We start from the raw sequence: 19,600 nt of genomic DNA, 5'->3' as shown, positions 1-19,600 counted from the left end.
TACCGTGAGGCGGGGAAACGCTACGCTGATCGACAACGACACACAATGCCAGCCAACATCAGTGTCGGTGACAGAGTGCTGGTGAAAATTCCGAACAGACTCACTAAACTGTCAGGAGCTTTCTTCTCAGAGCCGTATAGAGTCGTGTCGGTGAGCGGCTCTCAGGTGACGGTGAGAAGGCCTGATGGAAAGTTGTTTAAGCGAAACAGCAGTTATGTTAAACAGTATGTTGAACCGCGTGATTTCGTTGAGCCGTTCTCTCTTCCACGCCGCGAGGGTCCGGCGTGCGCCGCTACGCCGAGCGCCCGGGCAGACCGACCTCCTGACGAGGCGGCTGACCAATGTGTAGGACTCCGCACGCGCAGTGGTCGACTCAGTGTGAAACCCCAGTGGTTCGGGAACGTTGTAAGCCACTGAACGAGGAGCATGAACTATTCGTTTAATTGTCATTTCCTTTGTGATGTACTTAAAGATAAGTTGGGGAGGGATGTAGTGTACAGTCTCTGCCGCCCTTGTCAGGTATCGTACCGGTGCCGCTCGGCGCCTCCGGCGGTGACCGGTCGGCGTGCCGGGGCCAGCCGGCCGGGCGGGGAGGACGGGGTAGTCGCTCCCCGGACGTGTCACAGAGCGGACCGTCAATACAGCTCCGAACGCAGTGCCGTCTTCGCTGTGTGTGTGAGTGACGCGACGACGCAACACCTCCAACTGATTTGTGCACGGCACCCTACTAACCGGTCTCTAGCGATGTGCCAAATTTGGGCACAATTGGCCCAGCCGTTCTCGAGATCTGGAAGCGGCACCCTGCACGTGCGCACGTGCAAAATGGGTCCCAACTGACTTGTGCACGGCACCCTACTAACTGGTCCTTAACTGTGTACCAAATTTGAGCGCAATCGGTCGAGCCGTTCTCGAGATCTGGAAACGACCCCTGCACGTGCGCACGTGCAGCAGCACCCCAACTGTGGCACATGGATATGCAGTGCCTAGTGGGTGCCTACCTACATGCCAACTTTCAGCGCAATCGGCCAAGTAGTTACCGAGATATTGCAACAATTACAAAACGGACACCTCTTCGTTTTGCACGTGGCACGTGCATAAGGGGTCACCCACATGCATCAGGAATAGTCCAATACTTGGTAGAAGGAATGAAGCTACCCTACAAAAATTACCGCGTGTAAATCGGTCAAGTGGTTGCTGAGATATAAGCCTCCCAAAAGCGTGACCACGGCCGGCCGGCCGGCCGGCCGGCCGCTCATACTCAGAAATTTCCGTTAATCTAAGGAAAGACTACGCTCGCTTCGCTCGCTCCGTAATTAACGGAAATTTCTGAGTATGAGCGGCCGGCCGGCCGGCCGGCCGTGGTCACGCTTTTGCGAGGCTTATATCTCAGCAACCACTTGACCGATTTACACGCGGTAATTTTTGTAGGGTAGCTTCATTCCTTCTACCAAGTATTGGACTATTGCCGATGCATGTGGGTGACCCCTTATGCACGTGCCACGTGCAAAACGAAGAGGTGTCACTTTTGTAATTGTTGCAATATCTCGGTAACTACTTGGCCGATTGCGCTGAAAGTTGGCATGTAGGTAGGCACCCACTAGGCAATACATATCCATGTGCCAAAGTTGGGGTGCTGCTGCACGTGCGCACGTGCAGGGGTCGATTCCAAATCTCGAGAACGGCTGGACCGATGGCGTTCAAATTTGGCACATGGTTAGGGGCCGGTTAGTAGGGTGCCGTGCAAAAGTTAGTTGGGACCCATTTTGCACGTGCGCACGTGCAGGGTGCCGATTTCAGATCTCGAGAACGGCTGGGCCGATTGTGCTCAAATTTAGCACATCGCTAGAGACCGGTTAGTAGGGTGCCGTGCACAAGTCAGCTGGAGGTACCCCCTCGAAATTTCGCACGTGCAAGGCTCACCCTCTCGCTCGCTCCGTTAGTCGCCCATAAGGCGTTATACTGGTTTTAAGAAAGTTAAGCGAAGTTAAGATAAATAAAGCATTAAGTTAAAAAGCTAAGCGTAACACAACGCGAGGAAATAACCATTAAGACTATCCGAACATTTGGTGCCAGTGAACACGGATGAAGCAATGCCGGGAAAAAGACAGAGAAGTAAGAAGACCGGAGGTGAAGAAATGAACAATACCAGCAACACTTCTGTAAACCCTGAGGAATCAATGATGGAAGCCAGTGTGCCTCATAGTTTGTATAGGCGAAAGCAAAAGTTAGTGACGCAGATACGTAACGACGAGTGTGAATTACATGCTATGCTCATAGAGGGAAGCGCATCAATCTCAGTCATACAAGCACTGATTGCCAAGCTGGGAGAGCTAACGACACAGTTGTTGGACATAGTAGAAACTATGCAAGATGAAGATAACTCAGAAGACGGCTCATCTGTGCGATCAGGACCTCTGTGGAAGAATTATGAAGCTCTAGAGAATGACATCGCTGATTCGGTCTCGCTAGCAAATAAATACATTCGCCAAAAGATATCAGAACACAGATCGTTCAGATTCGCACAGCTCCAGTGGCTCAGTGAAAGAAGTTGAGAAAGTAGAAGCGTGCACGATTCCTGGTTTGAAAAAGCCTGAGCTGCCAGTCTTCAGTGGGGATCAGATGCAGTTTAGTGACTGGTCGGAGATGTTTAATGCATTCGTCGACAGCGAGAAAATACCGGCTAAGTTCAAGATGATTTACATGAAAAACTATATCGCGGGAGAGCCTCTGAGAATTGTAGAAAGGTACAGACCCACAGAAACGGGATATGCAAAGGCGAAAGAAGAGTTAGACAAGAAATACGGTGGAAAAATGTTCAAAATCCGAAACGAGCTTGATTCAATAAGACGCACGCGGCCGATTCAAGTGGATGAAACCAAGCGGCTAGAAGAATTCTCTGACAGAGTGACAAGTTTAGTGACAAACTTAAAGGAAGGTGGATGCGTGTCAGATCTCACAAACACGTCTGCATACTACTTACTTGTTGTAGAGAAGCTCCATCATTTCTACGTGAAGAACTACAACAGATGGCTAAGCACTGAGCACAGAGAAGACAACTTCGAGTCATTCGCCGAGTGGCTGACAGATGAAGCGCTATTCGAGAAAAGAGCAAAGCAAATGACACAAACCACGAGCAGCATGCCAAACACTCGACATCAGCAAAGGAAGACATTCCGAGTGAAGACCCAGAATCAACATCAGCCAGCAGTGCGGCAGTCCTTCAGTCCGCCGTCAGATACAAACTGCATGGTTTGTCAAGCTGATCACGCCTTGGAGAGCTGTGCTGTTTTTCAGAGCTGGACAGTGGGCAAAAGATACGAGTTCTGTAAGCAGACAAGAATCTGTTTTAGATGTCTCGCCGGACAACATCGTGGAATAAGATGCCACCGGTTTCCTGGATGTCAGTTAGAGGGGTGTGGAGGAAGCCACCACACCTTACTGCATGCCAGTCTGCGACAAGATAAGCAACTGGAACAGAGAGGACGGCTGAAAGAGCAGCACCGACAGACGGAGAACACAAGTCAGAACCGTCAGACTACGAGCCATCTACCTCAGCAAGGTCAACTAGAACAGAGCGGACAGTTGAGCTGGTCACAATACCGCCAAGAAGGAGCTCACAGCAGTGGATGTCAGCCATCGCGCAACACGCCAAACACCACCAGCAGTAGCAGTAGCGGGAACACACAAAGCTCCGGAATAAGCTACAATACGGCAGCCTCCAGATCACCACCAGGAAAAGGAGCGACCGCATTCCAGACAGTTCCAGTGCGCGTGCACCACAACGGCCGTTCGGTTACCCTCAACGCGCTACTGGACCCATGTTCTGACGCATCATTCATCAGTAAAGCAGCTGCATCCGAGATCGAATTCAATGGAACGAGCCAAAAGTTTGAGCTGGGAACGGTGACCGGCACACAAGACGTCACTATGAAAGCAGGTTCTGTGAAGTTATCCAGCCTGCACAGCAGTTATGAAGCCGCTCTGAACGTGTTCGTCATACCCAGTTTAGACGGAGCATCTGTGGGCATAAACTGGAACGACGCTAAGAAGAAGTGGGCGCATCTGCGACACATCCAATTCCCGGAGATGTCAAGAAGTCGTGGGGTCGATCTGCTGATAGGAATCAGCGCCGATACGATGCCCCTCTTCGTGCCACTGGATACTGTTCTTGGCACGACCGGAGAGCCAGTGGCAGTGCTCACACCGCTCGGTTGGACAGCGTTCGGCTGTATCGAAAGAGCAGCTGAAAACACCAGTGAAGATGTGTCATGCCTGAAAAACATGTCAAACTTTGCAAAAACCCTGCGAACACATGTGAAGAAAAGAGTGTTTGAAGATGAGGTCCAGATCATGCAGTCAATGACTGACTTGGAACTGATGCAGGTGAAGTCAAGCGAAGAGCATCTTCTCTCACGTGAAGAACAGACTGCAGTTGAGAAGGTTAAGAAGTCTCTGAAGTACACGGGTAGTCGGTACGAAGCAGCAGTGCCATGGCGCAATGAAGAACCGTCACTCGAGAACAACTACGGCATGGCGATGAGTCGACTCGTGAATACAGAACGATCTCTTTTAAGGCGGTACGACGAAGATCTTCCAAAGAAGTACAATGATGTAATTGAACAGTACGTCCACAAAGGATATCTAACAGCAATCACAGACGAGGAGCACGGACAACTCGAAAGTAAAGTGTGGTATCTACCACACTTCCCAGTCGTTAGAAACGACAGATCGACGACGAAGGTCAGAGTCGTTTACGACGCAGCTGCCAAGTGTGGAGACATCAGCCTGAACTCACAACTGCTCCCCGGTCCATCTCTCTACAGTGACCTGACGGAGACACTCGTCGGATTTCGTCGACATCCAGTCGCCTTGATCGGAGACGTATCTGAAATGTTTCTCCAGGTGGAGCTGGCGCCGGAAGACAGACGATATCACAGAATACTCTGGAGAAACATGAGAACAGATGAAAACCCAACAATATATGAAGCAAATCGCTGGATATTCGGAAATGCTGCCGCTCCTTTTGTTGCTCAGTACGTGTTAAGGGAGCACGCTCTAAGACGGGCGGACGAATATCCACTTGGAGCTGAGGCCCTCACCAGCATGTTCTACATGGATGACTGCATTGCCTCCTATGAATCCAGCACAGTAGCCGCGGAGGCAAGAAGACAAGTAGCTAGGGTACTGCAAGAAGCTGGAATGAAGATAAGAAAGTGGATGTCAAACCGTGAAGAGGTGATGAGCACCATTCCTGAAGAAGACCGTGCGAATGAAGCTGAACATATCATTGAAGAAAGGAGTTCAGCCTCCACCAAAACGCTGGGCGTTGTCTGGTCGACAAAAGAAGACCGCTTGTCCGTCGATTCTTCAAGACAACGCTCGACTGAGATTCTCACCAAGAGAAGCTGCTTGAAGGAGATGGCAGCAGTCTTCGACCCGCTCTGCTTGTTCTCACCATTTGTAGTACGATCGAAGATGCTGTTCCAAGACACATGGGCCGCAGGCGTGGACTGGGATGATCCACTAACAGAAGACCTAGAAGGCAAGTGGAAAGAGTGGCTCTCTGAGCTCGGTGACCTCGGCAGTCTTTCAGTCCCAAGATGCCTGCATCCATATGAAGGAACACCAAAGCAAGAAATACACGTCTTTTGCGACGCATCAGAACAGGCTTACGCAGCAGCAATTTACGTAGTGTCTGAGTATGGTGGCGAGCGCTCCTCACATCTAGTTCTTTCACGTGCTAGAGTCACACCACGGGCAAAGCAGCACACCATTCCACGCTTGGAACTGATGGGGGCACTTCTCGGAGTACGTCTTGTGAAGAAAGTTTGTGAAGTCCTCAAGATACCAGTTGATGACGTTCACTTCTGGTCCGACTCCATGGACGTCTTGTGTTGGCTCCGAAATGAAGTTCGCCGCTTCCAAGCATTCGTGGCCCATCGTATCTCTGAGATCAGAGAGATGACCAAGCCTGACCAGTGGCAACACGTACCTGGTGTCGAAAACCCAGCCGACCTGCCAACGAGAGGTCTGACGATAGAGCAGCTGCGCGTCAATGAACTTTGGTGGCATGGGCCGGCCTACCTGTTGAAAGGAAAAGATCAGTGGCCTCTGAAGAAAGAGTTCAACAAAGAAGAGCATGATCAAACGGAGTTCAAGAAACAAGCACCTCAGAAAACAGTGCTGGCAATTTCTGTTCCAGACATGCCAGACGAATTCCGTCTTCGACCAGAGAACTTCTCTACATGGCGCAGACTAGTGCGTGTAACCGCTTGGGTGTGGCGATTCATCCAGGCGGTGAGGTGTAGAGTAGAACCAGCAAGTGAAGAACATGAAGTCCAAGAAGCTCAGAGAGTAGAGCTAGACCCAGACGAACTGCTGAGAGCCGAGAAGTTCTGGATACGTCAAGTACAAGAGGAGGCGTACGGTTCTGAAATCAAAGAACTACGAAGAGAGAGCGAAGTAACAGGGGGAATCTCAAGCAAGAAGTCACGTAAGCAGAGCTCGATCAAACAACTTACCCCTTTCCTGGATGAAGATGGAATTTTGCGAGTCGGAGGCCGGCTTCAGAAGTCTGAGTTGGCGTTTGATTCAAAGCATCCGGCTATCTTACCAAGGAGACATCACATCAGCAAGCTGATCATTCGACAGCACCATGAGGACGCAGACCATGCAATGGGGACGGAGCACACTCTGTCCGAAGTCAGACGTCACATCTGGATACTAGGAGCCCGTCAACTCATCAAGTCAGTGGTGAGAAACTGCATCGTCTGTCAAAAGGGCCGCAAGAAACCGGAAGCACAGCTGATGGCTCCTAAGATCGGCAGTCAAGTTTGTCCATCGTTTCGAGCGTTTGACAAATGCGCAGTAGACTATGCAGGTCCATTCGAAACCAGACAAGGAAGAGGCAAGACACGACAGAAACGATACTTGTGCCTGTTCAGCTGTCTACAAACAAGAGCTGTTCATCTCGAGATGGCCTATGGGCTAGACACGGACAGCTTCATCAGAGCTCTCATGAGATTTGTATCCAGAAGAGGCAAACCGTCTGAGATCACATCCGATAACGGCAGGAACTTTGTCGGAGCCACGAAGGAACTGAAGTGCTTGGTAAGAAGCATTGACTCAAGCAAAGTGCAGGAAGAGCTGTCAAAGCATTGTATCAGGTGGCAATTCACCCCACCAGGAGCTCCCCACTTCAACGGCGCGTGCGAGGCAATGATCAAGTGCGCCAAGCGGGCTCTGAAAAGAACACTCGAGAGGGCCGATCTTACCGATGAGGAGCTTCAAACTGCCTTCTGCCGAGCCGAGGCACTGCTGAACACCAGACCAATCACAGTCGTCTCAGCTGACGCCAACGATGAGAAGCCACTGACGCCAGCAGACTTCATCTTGGGGACGGCTAGCATCGAGACCTCACCGGCATCACAGGATGACGCTACAACTCTTCGGCAGCGCTGGAAACGGCTCCAGCAACTATCCATAGAGTTTTGGAAGCGTTGGCTTCGAGAATATGTACCAGCTCTCCAGGCGAAGTCAAAGTGGTTGAAGCCTCAGACCGACTTGAAATCAGGCGATTTGGTCCTGGTGATCGACGCAAATACCCCGAGGAGTCAGTGGCCACTGGGGCGAATCGAGGAAGTGTTACCGGGGAAAGATGGCCACGTGCGTGTGGCTACAGTGAAACTGCACAATAAGGTCGTGACGAGACCAGTCGTGAAGCTGATTCACATCGATGTGCTCCAGTGAAGTAGTAGCCAGTAGTCAAAGTAGTGGAAATGTGAAAGTGATACCTCTATGTAGAATTGGTTGAATTCGTGTCAATTCAAAGTCGAGGGGGGTGTTACAGAGGTTCTTTTATCACACATGTCGCGTGCACATATGTTTTGTGATGATTATCGTATTGAGGTCGGCATGGATGAGATAATAATGGATTGGTGTCTTCGCAGTTTTTGGCGACATTGAGCTCAGGCCTGCCATCTAGCGGGAGAATTATCGTAAGTTAGGAGCAAGCCGAGTGAACGCCGCTGATTAGCATTGTGACACACGGGAGTGTGGTGTAGTAGCAGGCTTGTTGTGCAATTTTTCAAAAGGTTATGTCTTTATATGTCAGTAACAGCGAAGAAATTAATAGATTTATGTGCAGGGTCAGTAATAAGATAAGCAGTTCCATGTTATTTCCTCATTAAATCGTGAAACAGGGAGTTATTGGAGACTTCGCCAGCACGTGTCGTTTTCGCTATTTTTCACATGAGTCTTTACTTGGCCTAAATCAAACACATTGTCCGATCAAAGAACAAAGCGAACGTAAGTAACTATCTATAAGTCTAATGAAAAACTTAAACGGAATTGCTAACGTCATTGCCGTTCAATATGTCATTCAAGACGCTATATGAAAAGGACCCAACCAGTGCTGCGTAGTCGATGAAATTTCAGTGACTTTGGCTCCAACTCCGATTCCGGTATCCAAATATCGACTCCGACTCCTCCGGGCAGAACTGTCGATTCACACAGACTCCGACTCTGACTCCGACTCTGCAGCCCTGGTGAATCTGTGGAGTCGATGACTTTTCGGTGACGTTCGACTCATCTCCGACTACAGCTTTTAAAAATTAACCGACTTCGAGTCGGAACAGAACCGCTGGCTCTGACTACAACTTCGCAGCCCTGGCCCAAGATAGCCGCCTAAAACAACTTTGATGTGTGATCTTCTTCGTATGTACATTGTTAATGTTATTTTAAACAAGGGGTGGAAAAGGGAGACAAAGCGTTCACAAACAAGGATCTCCTGTTGCGAATCAATCAGCTGCTGGAACAGAAAGGCATTAACACCACGAATCTCATTTCATCGTTTTCCTTACGACTCTGCACCAATGTAAGCACTGATCAATGCAGTGCGAGCATCGATGTGACATTTGTGTACCAAGTTTGAGTGTTATCCGCCCAGTCGTTCTTGAGATATGGAAGCGGCACCCCCCCCCCCCCCCCACGTGCGCCGGGCCGCACGTGCAGTAGCACCCCCATAGTGACACATGGAAATGCATTGGCCACTGGATGCCTAACTATTGACGAAGTTTTACTGTAATTGGCCCAGCCATTGCGGAGTTACTTTATGTGGAACAATTTCGACACCCCTAAGTTGGCACGTGGCACGTGCCGTAACATTAACTTAGATGAAGAAAATAGGGCGAAATTCGGAGAAGAAGGAATAAGCCTACCAAATATGTAAGTGACATATTGTCAAACTGCTGTACCATTGTGAGTAAATGACAATATAAAAGGTCGTACAAGCCGATGGGACTGGGCGCTTCATTACACACCGTCTTACGCATTTTATTTTCGTTATTACCTAAAGGCTGCTTGACGTTTTTGGCTTACAAGCATTTAAGACATTTTTTGTCGTCTCAGGTCCAGTAAGATTACCTCCAACTCGTGGGAAAATGCACTTCAAGCCAACTAACACACCACACCCACGTGTGTCATAATGCTGAGAGATGGCGTTCACTCGGCTTGCTCCTAACTTACGATAATTCTCTCGCTAGATGGCAGGCCTGATCCCAATGTCGCGGATCCCAATGTTAATTTCCACGAGACACCAATCCAGTGTTATATCATCCATGAGGTCGGGCAAGACGAGAGAACGAGGGTCAAGAAAATATAGAGAAAAAGGAGAACGAGGCCATTAAGTTGTTTTAAGAAAGTTAAGCGAAGTTAAGATAAATAAAGCATTAAGTTAAAAAGCTAAGCGTAACACAACGCGAGGAAATAACCATTAAGACTATCCGAACAGTTTCATATTGATCGCTCAACAGTTGTAGCTTTGGTGCAAGTTCAAACTTTTTGTGAGGTTGGGTCACTCAATCTGACCTGGTGACCTGACCTTAGGTCACATTGGGTCAAAATTTTCACACAATGTGCGCAAGATGGGAGAACAGGTATGCAAAAAGGGTAATCAACCCAGGGTAATCAATAAAACCGATTTTGGTAAAGCAACTTTTACCTCAGAGCTGCAAGAAAACCAATATTTCTATCATACAATGACCTGAGAAGAACAAGGACGCTTTATCAAATTTAATTAAAGTATCGCAATAGAAAAAAACTGCGCTCGGTACCAACGATAATTGGCCGTCACTGTGATAATAAAAGAAGAACATTACCGTTACAACGAATTAACTCAAAATAACTGTGGTTTATATAGCAAAAATTATTGTTGTTGACATTATTTGACCGACATTACTTGCCATCATTCTCACAACGTAAGACAAAATAAACAAAGCAATTGTGTGTACCCTTTAAAAACAATCGTGACGATACTTTGTTCATCGCTGCCGACCACACTTATTTCGAGAACAGATTCACCAACTTACCAAAGGACTGGTAGATGCGCATTCCAGCGGAAGTTGATGCGCTCATGATCTGTGCGGCCAGCCTCACGGACATCTTCTTGAAGGCATCTGGTTGCACATACTCTGGTCCCAGCTTTGGAGCGGTTCTGATGGGTCGGTCTTTGTCTGCGTTGTAGAACGCTTTGATGTGTGACCATGACAATGTCTCGCCATCAACTTCCACATCATGCTTGAGGAGCCCGTTCCTGACGCATTTGAAGATGTGCGGAACATCGTGGAGAGCCATCACCGGCGTCCCGTCAACATCGAACTGGGGACTTGTCTCCGTCACCCCCAGCAGTCGGTACAGTTCCTGGTTGGGCTTCCCCATATCACAGACCGTGGAGACCACAGTCAGCCCGGCGTTGCGCAGCTGACGCACAGCTGACATCAGCAGTGGCTCCATCACCCGTGCTGAAGCAGGTCCGGAGTGGAGAGTGTAGCCAATCGGCAATTTCCACCGGTTGGTGAGGCCTCTCGCCATGAAGACGAGAGCCTGTGTGGCAACACGTCCGGTCCGGCCCAGACCTCCCATATCTTCGAAGCCCTCAATGATATCCTGAGGGCGGTTGTATACCAGTCGGGGCTTGATGGTGATTTCGTCAAATGACAAAATGCACACTTGTTTTATTAGTACGACGTTATGGGCGCAAGATGACCTTGGCAGTCGGCGCGCCCTAAAGCCCCAATCAACAAACAAGACCATTTTGTCGAGGTGACTGGCCCCGTTTCCAAACTTATCCCGCAGAGCGGCAATGATCGCGGCATGAAAGCCGGTATTGAGCGAGACCTTCTCGACCTTGCTGCGCAGCAAACGAGGACTGGGCAGGATGAGGGCTTTCTGGAGGTGTCTGTATGCCTTAGGACTTTGGTAGTACAGAGCTGAGAGCCATTACTGTTTCCTCCTTCGTATACCTTCTGCCATTCTTTCTCCTGCCACTCACACCTGCCATTTTCACTTGCTGGAGCAAGAACGTCCGCATCGGTCCCGGGAGGTCTGCTGCTCTCAGACTCTGTTCTGGTTTAACAGTTGGTTTTTTCTTGGCTTGTTTTTGCAGCTTCTTGCGTGCTCGGTAAAGCCTGCAGTAGAACTTGTTGTGCAGTCTCTTCTTTTCTTCCCTGCTCAGTGCAGCAGTCACTGCCTTGGATGGGAGATTGCCATCTCCAGCTGACACAGTGGTAGCACTGGCAGCTGACATGTTCGCGGCACTGGCAGCTTGAGTCACATTTTCTGGAGTCACTGGGATGTTTTCTTTGTCTTCTCCTGCAGTTCTCTTCGGTTTTGTGGCTTCTTCCCCCTTACAAGGAGCCTTTCTCTTCAGAAGTTTCATCTTTGGTGGATTCGGCACAGAGAACAATGTCGGCACAGCATCTCCTTTCAGCCTCCTGCTACCAGAGTTGTACTGAGATGGCTCAAAGTGATCGATACAGAGTGTGATGTTCTTGTGCAGGTACTCTGCTGATTTGTCAAGAAGATCCTGTCGCCTGCAGTTCTGCATCCACTGCTGACATCTGCAATGAAAGATAAAATTTGTTAACCCTCGCACTACCGGGGGTCTGAGCCACCTTCGCACTGCCGGGGGAGGGGGGGGGGGCACATATGTGCCCCCCAGAGATCTCGAAAACTACGCAACGTAGCGACAAGCGGCGAACGGCGTTGGATAGGGTGGGACAAGATCTAGAGGAAATACTAAGGTCATTTTTGTCTCAGGTAAAAAAAAAACGAGGTCACCAGAGGTCACCGAAGACAAAATGTTACGATTTTCAGAACGGGAATTTCGCGGTAGTTTTTCGGCAATAACTGATCTTCCCGAAAAGATAGCGGATCGATTCGAACGCCATCGTTCTCAGCTCGTCAAGGCGCATCGAATGATATATAATATGACCTCGAAAGGTCAAGTTGAAGACTTGACCTCAGGTCAAGGTCATGACCTCACCGAAATAGGTCATGTTGTATCTCATTTGATGCGCATCGACGAGACAAACACAATGAACGTCGAACGGAGTCTCTATCTCAATTCAATCACAAGTTATTGCACAAAAACCGTTGGTGACCTCAGGTGACCTCGGATGACCTTTTAGGTCTTTCAGGTGATATATTTCAGTTGAACCATCAACAGGGACCAATACAGGGTGCGGCAAAAGTTTTGATACCTTACCATTCATTCCCTCCCTCCCGTAAAATTAAAACAACAGTTTCATTTCAGCGGTCAATGTATTCTCCACGAAACTGGACACAGAGTGAGAGACGTGCGGGCATGCTGGCCACCAGGTTCTTCAGAGTCTGTGGGCTGATGTTCGCCCACGTCCTCTTGAGCGCCTTCTCGAGCTGTCCAAGGTTGCTGGGAGTTTTTTTCTTGTCCAGCTCTTGCTGCATTATCCCCCAGAGCTCTTCAATTGGATTCAGGTCAGGGCTGTTCCCTGGCCACGTGTCCTTAGCCCAGAAGTTGGGGAGGTGCTCCCGGCACCACTTCTGCGCTCTGGCAGACCGATGAGCTGGAGCGCCATCCTGCATGAAAATGCTGTCCGACCTGCGCTCGACCATGCGGCGCGTGAGGACGGAGCCCGTCGTGGCCGTCCTGTTGATGGCAGGGAGGCGCCACCGTCCCTTGATCTTCGACACGACAAATTTCAAACACTGTTTGGACTCTTTTAAAGTATCCTTTGTTAGTTTTCTGGTGTGGCTGCCAGAAAGCCGTGCTCTTGTCGATGAACAGCCCACAGGCTTGCAGCTCCCAGTGGCAGTCTCTGTGCTTCCCTTCTTGTATAGGACATTGTAGGCAGACGGTCCTTTCTGTTCATGCTTGCACCCCCACTGTGTTGGTTGTGACTTGAACTTTGACAGCTCTGGATAGCATATCCTCATGAGTAGGCTCATGGCAGGGGTCCTCGTCTTTGTTGTACACACAGCTTTGAATTGTGATACCGTCACTCTCCCTGTTCTGCTGGAAAACTAACCAAACACTTGATTTTGCTTGTTTCCTTGTCTTTTTCTCCACAGTTTTTCTTTCCTTTTCAGTAGTGTCATAGATCTTCATCTGCTCTAGTCCCAAATCCACTAACTGATCATAGCTCAGTTCTATGTTGTCCTTGTCAAGCACAACTCCCACAAGCTGTGGCAGATCACTGTGCAGACTTTCAGGGACATAGGCCTCAGCATATGGCTTGATCAGAGATAGCACTGCTGGCTTTGAGCCACTCTGTGATAGAGCCTTAAACAGGCTATCGTTCATCCTGGTTTGGGCCATCCAGAGGCATGTGATGCTTTGCCTTTGGTTTGCTTATAGCTGGTGTGAACTGGATGTAGCGCAATGGCTTTGGCTGCACCTTACTGACAGCACTTGGCATCACCCAATATGCCTTTTAATCTGTGACTGTTAGGGAGTCCCTCTTCTTGACTCCTGCTTCAGCTGCCCACAGCAAAGATGCCATGTGGCTACAGCTTTCACCCAAACCTGCCATGCAGTTGCAGTGAGCAGTGTGCACACGACCTGACTCCTCGCACACAACCCACGGAACAAGAGGCTTCTCTGACACCTTCTGAGAATGGTTCGCCTTAGCTATCAGCAACACTTTTCCACCTGGAGCTTTCCTTACCAACACTTCCCTCACCCAACCACTGACAAACTTTTGATAACAATCGAGATTCTTGTAGTCCATCAGTTGATCTTGTGTGTACGGACTACTTGAACAAAGAAGGTACATCCCCACATGTATGTAGCTCACAGATGGCCAAAGATCTACATTATCTTCCCAGTTCCTTACTGGTATTTCATACGGATCTACTCCGCCAAGATATATATCCAGCTTTTCTTTGTACCTCTTCCGAGCAGTGGCGTCTGCGATAGACTCAAAATAGCCTGATAACATACCACCTTCATCTTCAACCCTCTTTTTCTTCGTCCCAAGCATGACTTCGTCAAACACTTCTGATTCACAAAAACGCCACAGATAATACAAAACTCCTCAATAAACCCACCTAACTTCGCCACTTCAACGCACTCCACTGTATAGTATACAGGCGTCGTATACCGTGTATACGACGCCTTGATCTTGTCCCCCAAGATGGCGGCCGACCATATTTGGGCGGCGAGCCGTGACGTCACTGAAAACCCCCTATAAGTAGCATTGGCGCTGGTTCAATATCTAGTTATCAGCTGACGCGACTCGGGTTATCACTAAAAATAACAAAACAAGCTCGCACACTTCTGACGCAGCTGATAAGAACAGCGTAGGAACTAAATTCACGCCACAACAGTTTTGATGTCTATGTGTAAACTTGACAAAGATGCATGCTTTGACAACTAATTAGGAATGCTTGATAACAAATCCTGCGCTGTAGCTCCAAAGATACGTGCCCATACCGATTAGCGTCGCTCCAACAGCTGCCGGAGGCTGATAAAAGGTCTCCTGTTTTGAGCTCTTGCAGGGGAATCTCCTGCAGTTTCTGCGTCCGAGTTAGGCTTAACGACACTTCTTTGTCGACAATTTGCCGTGTTTCAGTTTCGACATTATCATTGTAATTACTCCTAAAACGGAGAGTTTCACAACCTACCCGATTTTGCGACATCCGGTTTCATGCCTGACCCGTGGTCAGAGGTGAACCCTTTTTGTGAGCTCTTGAAGGGTCGAATACATTTGAAAACAATTACATTGCTTGAGTTCAGGTGTTACCGATGCTCATGCAACATTTTGACGTTGAATTCCTTGATGATTCATAATTATTGACGAAAAAGCAAGGCTGGTACGTGGTAACGAACGTTTGAGACACCCTGTATATGGATGGTTAGTGCGCAGACTGGCATCACCCGATTCTCATCTTCACAGAGCGCTGGGTATCCAGATTTCTGGAGGCAGTCACTTTCACGAACCTCCCTCTTGTAGGGACACTTGATCTCCACCACCCTATCGTCACAGAGGCCATCAGGGGAGGCAGCCAGATCCGGCTCATATGGCTACCACGTGGGCCCCAGGTGGGCCACCCCATTTGCCCCACATGGGTCTCGGTTGGGTAGACCACTTAGGCCCATATGTGTTTGAAAGTGGTTTCCATATGGGCCAAACCATACGGTAACCACAAGTGGCCCGAGTGGGTACCACGTGGGCCTTACCATGCGGCATGCAGCACCCAAATAGGGCCTATACGGTAACCATATGGTTCATACCACATAGCAACATAATGGGCCCGAGATGGCTACCACATGGGGCCCGAATGGGTACTATGTGGGTCACACCATATAGCTATGTCGTTATGTCGTGGGTGATTTCCTCGCAACAGCTTTGGGTACGCTATGTTGGCTAGTGCAGTGAATACTCTAGTGCAGTGAATACTCAAAGATGTCCACCCACGGTTGAATATTGGAGAATTAAGTATAGCAGGAAAGTACTTGCATTGCCAGGCCACGGTCGGGTACAACTTACAAGGCCATCGGCCGCAAACAAACAACAATACTATGCAATGTGGGTTAAATTCAGAAACATCATCAAGCGTCGGCGTGGATCACAGAGACGAGCGAAACGACATCACACCACCGCATGCCAGCCCGATCACATTGGGACCGGGTGACCTGCGACCAGAACCTGCGTCTTGCCAGCATACATCACAAAAGCAGGCAGTGTCGTAATACTTTGATCCAAAACATGCTACATAACAAATGATATAAACGACCTAAGCTCGAGCTAAGCTAATCGTTATCAAATCCCAAACATGTAAAGAACGAATCGCACTGAAAGCTTTTTTACTCTCCCCTGGGGAGTAAATCCGCTGGGAGGGAGTACGAGGCACGCAGACGTTTTTTACCACGTACCGCGGGGTAAACTCTTCTAATTTATTCTCTTCCAGAGGATAAATCCGTTATTTTACTTGTAGAGGAACACAGCTGTTCAGTCTGCCACTCTATTTCAGAATGCCGCGCGGGCCGGCTGACCCGCGCAGACGATGACACCGCGGTACAGTCTAACAGACAGGCGCACGCACACCACGCCCTGCGCACGCGCAGCCACCGCGCGGCCCCGCGCACGCGCAGTCGTCGCATGGACCACGCCCAATTAACTACCGTACATTACTTTCCCACGTAAAAGTTTGGTTTATTCCGCACACGAGCCGGATAGCGACGCGCGAGCTCACTGCGATTGCCAGTAGAAACAGACGCGTCATCGGGCCGCGACAATGGCGCCGGCGCCGTCCGCTGAGATTGCGACAGCGGCACCCGGCCAGATAGCGGCGATGACGGAACGGCAGCGCCCGAGACCTCGCGCTGAGTCGGCCCAGCTGACGACCCAGCAGCAACACCAGCCAGCTCGCCAGACGACCCAGCAGGCGGCTCGGCAGACGACCCAACGGCAGCACCAGGTGCCGGCGGCGGGCGGCCGTTGAACAGCGTCGGCGGCAGCCGGTAGCCAGCCAGAGTGAGCTCCCTCAGCGCCGCCGCCAGGTGTCACCTCTCCGCTCCGGCTCAGGTCAGGTAGCTGACGATATCCTGCGGACAGGGGTCGGCGTCTCAGTTCATCGACCTGGAGATCGATCTCTTTTGGCTCTCGTCCTCTTTCACGAAGTTGATCGATGTGACGTCTCCAGCATCTCCCGTCTTCTAATCGTACCACATACGACACCGGTCCATCGATCGCACAGATAAAGCCGGGTACCCAAGGACGACCCACTGAGAAATTTCTTGCATAAACCTCGTCATCTATGTCAAAAGTGCGAAGCGTAGGGGAGAGTGGGGTAATTTGGCCGCTTTTTTTAGAAAACGATATAACTTAAAATTGACGACACATTTCTGCATTTTCTCAACGCTGGCAGGTGTCGCATTCATTTTACTTTACTGGACAGTGAACTTGAAATGATAAGAGTAGTTACTTATATTGAAATTGTGACGTATTACAAAGGTCTGCAAGGCGGCCAAATTGCCCCACTAGCAGGGTTATTTGGCCGGGGGTGTGGGGCAATTTGGCCGGTGTTAGTTTGCGGTCGGGATTTTCTGTTATATTGCGATTCAGCTTCACTTTCAGCAATGACGTGTGTCCTATGACGCATTTGCCGCATTTTGGAGGTTGGCTCAGGGGTCACAGGGGTCAAAATAGCCAAATTAGCGGCTCTAGATGCGATCACAGTTTTTTACGAATAACTTTTGAAGTAATCAAGCTATGCCAAAACTTCGAGTACCATCGTAATTCTCTCGTCAGTCCGCATCGAAAGATATATGTGTTGACCTTGAGAAGTCAAGGTCAAAGGTTGACCTCAGGTCACGTTGCATCCGGTCGCTTGACCTCAAGGTCACGTGATTTCAAGGTCATCATGCATATCATTCGATGCGCCTTGGCGAGCTGAACCGAATGAGACCATTTGTGCGGCTGTACCATTTTTATGTAAGGATTTATTAGCAAAAAACTTTTGGTAACCTTTGATGACGTCACATGCTCTTACAGTTGACCAATCGGAAGTAAGAATCAAAGTAGTCAAAGTTGGTCATGAATCATGTCATTTATGGTACAATTGACCATGAAAACTCGGCCGTCCCAGCATAGTGACCATCAGCGCACCGGCCAAGTTGCCCCGCTAGTCCCGGCCAAATTACCCCATATTGCCATTCTGAAAATTTTTGTCTATAAAGTCATCGCGGCTTTACGGAATTAGATGAAATTGCTCTTGGAACCGCTGAACACCCCCAAGAACGGCGCTATAATGTCTGAATTCGTTTTTAGCCCAAATACTACATGTTATACAACTTTATAAACAGAAGTAAAAGTTACCATTTTCTAATAAAATTAACGTTTTATTAATTTTGAATAAAACTACGAGGGGCAAAGTTTTGACATTTGTCCTCCAGTTACTTATACCCATGACAAATGAATTGAGACTAGAGTTATTTCACTCACTTTTATTAGACATCGTACAGGTGGGGGCGGCCAATTTACACCACCGGCCAAATTACCCCACTCTCCCCTACGCTTACCGTCATGGTTTTGTTTTTGGCTCACTTGACCTTTGACCACCGTCGCCCGGATGCTCGGCCGTAGAAGGTCCAGCTTACTCCGCAGCCTCCTGCCAAGCATCAGCTCTGCGGGCGGAACACCAGTTGTTGACTGAGGGACAATGTGTTGGTGAAGCAGCCAGTTTGCGAGACACAGATCCCATTGTCCCCCGCCAGAGCGCTGCAGCGCCAGCTTCACTTCTCTCACCATCCTCTCTGCCAAACCGTTCCCCTGACTGTGTCCTGGTTCTATCGTTTTGTGCTCTACGCCGTTCCCACGCAAAAACTCTTGGAACTCCTCAGAAGTAAATGTTGTTGCATTGTCTGACACGAGTACATCAGGAAGACCCCAGCGTGAAAACATTTTTCTCAATTGAACAATGGTGGTCCTCGAGCCAATACTGTGACACAGTTCAGCCTCTACCCATTTTGAGTGAGCGTCCACCACAACCAATACGTATCGTCCTCTTACCGGCTCAGCGTAATCAATGTGAATCCTGGACCACGGGCGGGCCGGCCAGGGCCACATACTCAGCGGTGCGCGGTCCGGTGCTGGGCGGCTCTCCTGGCATGGCTGGCAGCTCCGCACGACTTCTTCGATGGCGGCATCGATGCCCGGCCACCAGACGTAGCCTCGTGCCAGCGCCTTCATGCGCCTCATCCCGGGGTGGGCAGCATGTAGCTCGGTCAGTACCTCGCCTTGTGCCCTCTCTGGAATGATGACACGGTGTCCCCACATGAGGACGCCTGCGGTGACTGACAGCTCCAGTTTCCTGCCGGTAAATGATTTTGGCACATCGTCACCTTCATACCAGGGTATGTCATACCATTGTGCTCGACAGACGTGCAAAATTCCCCGAGCACAGGAATGGGCTGATGTGTATATGCTCGCAGCTGAACCCTACACTCTTTCAGCCTAGGCTTGTATTGTATTGTATTGTATTTACGATCATGGGCGATCCACACATGGCGTGGCGATTACTGCCCAGAGTCTGAGTCGGGTATAAGCATGCAGGAACAGAGACCAGTCGAACAACAACACACACACACGCACACACAGGAAGACACTATATGCTACGATTTCCAACATACCGTGTACTTATATACAAGACGAGTGCCTAATTCAGGCCATCACGAAGGTCTATCATTTTTCCACAGAGACTTGACAGCGCGTGCGAATTTAGAGGGTGGCAGCTGTGAGAGGTCGGGAGGTAGGTCGTTTAGGCGCTCGGCCGCACGGTA

General features: G+C 49.6%; 1 protein-coding gene across 2 annotated transcripts; it reads left to right on the top strand.

Moving 5' to 3' along the window:
- Positions 1 to 2,942: 2,942 nt before the first annotated feature.
- Positions 2,943 to 9,781, top strand: LOC122370478. 2 transcript variants are annotated; one of them, XM_043346137.1, is made up of 2 exons: positions 2,943 to 3,749; positions 7,173 to 7,912. In XM_043346137.1, exons 1-2 carry the CDS (start codon positions 3,118 to 3,120, stop codon positions 7,747 to 7,749), a joined length of 1,209 nt encoding a protein of 402 aa, XP_043202072.1. In that variant the 5' UTR covers positions 2,943 to 3,117; the 3' UTR covers positions 7,750 to 7,912. The 2 variants fall into 2 exon arrangements, with proteins under 2 accessions (XP_043202072.1, XP_043202073.1); XM_043346138.1 differs by lacking the exon at positions 2,943 to 3,749 and adding an exon at positions 9,623 to 9,781 and having other exon boundaries at positions 6,710 to 7,908.
- The last annotated feature ends 9,819 nt before the right edge of the window (positions 9,782 to 19,600 follow it).

Source organism: Amphibalanus amphitrite, unplaced genomic scaffold (genome assembly GCF_019059575.1).
Source record: "Amphibalanus amphitrite isolate SeventyFive unplaced genomic scaffold, NRLGWU_Aamphi_draft 001135F_arrow, whole genome shotgun sequence".
NCBI classification, from domain to species: domain Eukaryota; kingdom Metazoa; phylum Arthropoda; class Thecostraca; order Balanomorpha; family Balanidae; genus Amphibalanus; species Amphibalanus amphitrite.
The sequence above is the reverse complement of the archived record's forward strand: the minus strand, read 5'-3'. Positions and strand labels throughout refer to the sequence as shown.

Bases quoted from the DNA above. Each gene is read 5' to 3' on its own strand.
- LOC122370478 (XM_043346137.1), top strand. From the start codon at position 3,118: ATGACACAAACCACGAGCAGCATGCCAAACACTCGACATCAGCAAAGG. The intron at 3,750-7,172 runs ATTCCAGACAGT...TATCAGGTGGCA, and splicing joins CCAGGAAAAGGAGCGACCGC to ATTCACCCCACCAGGAGCTC.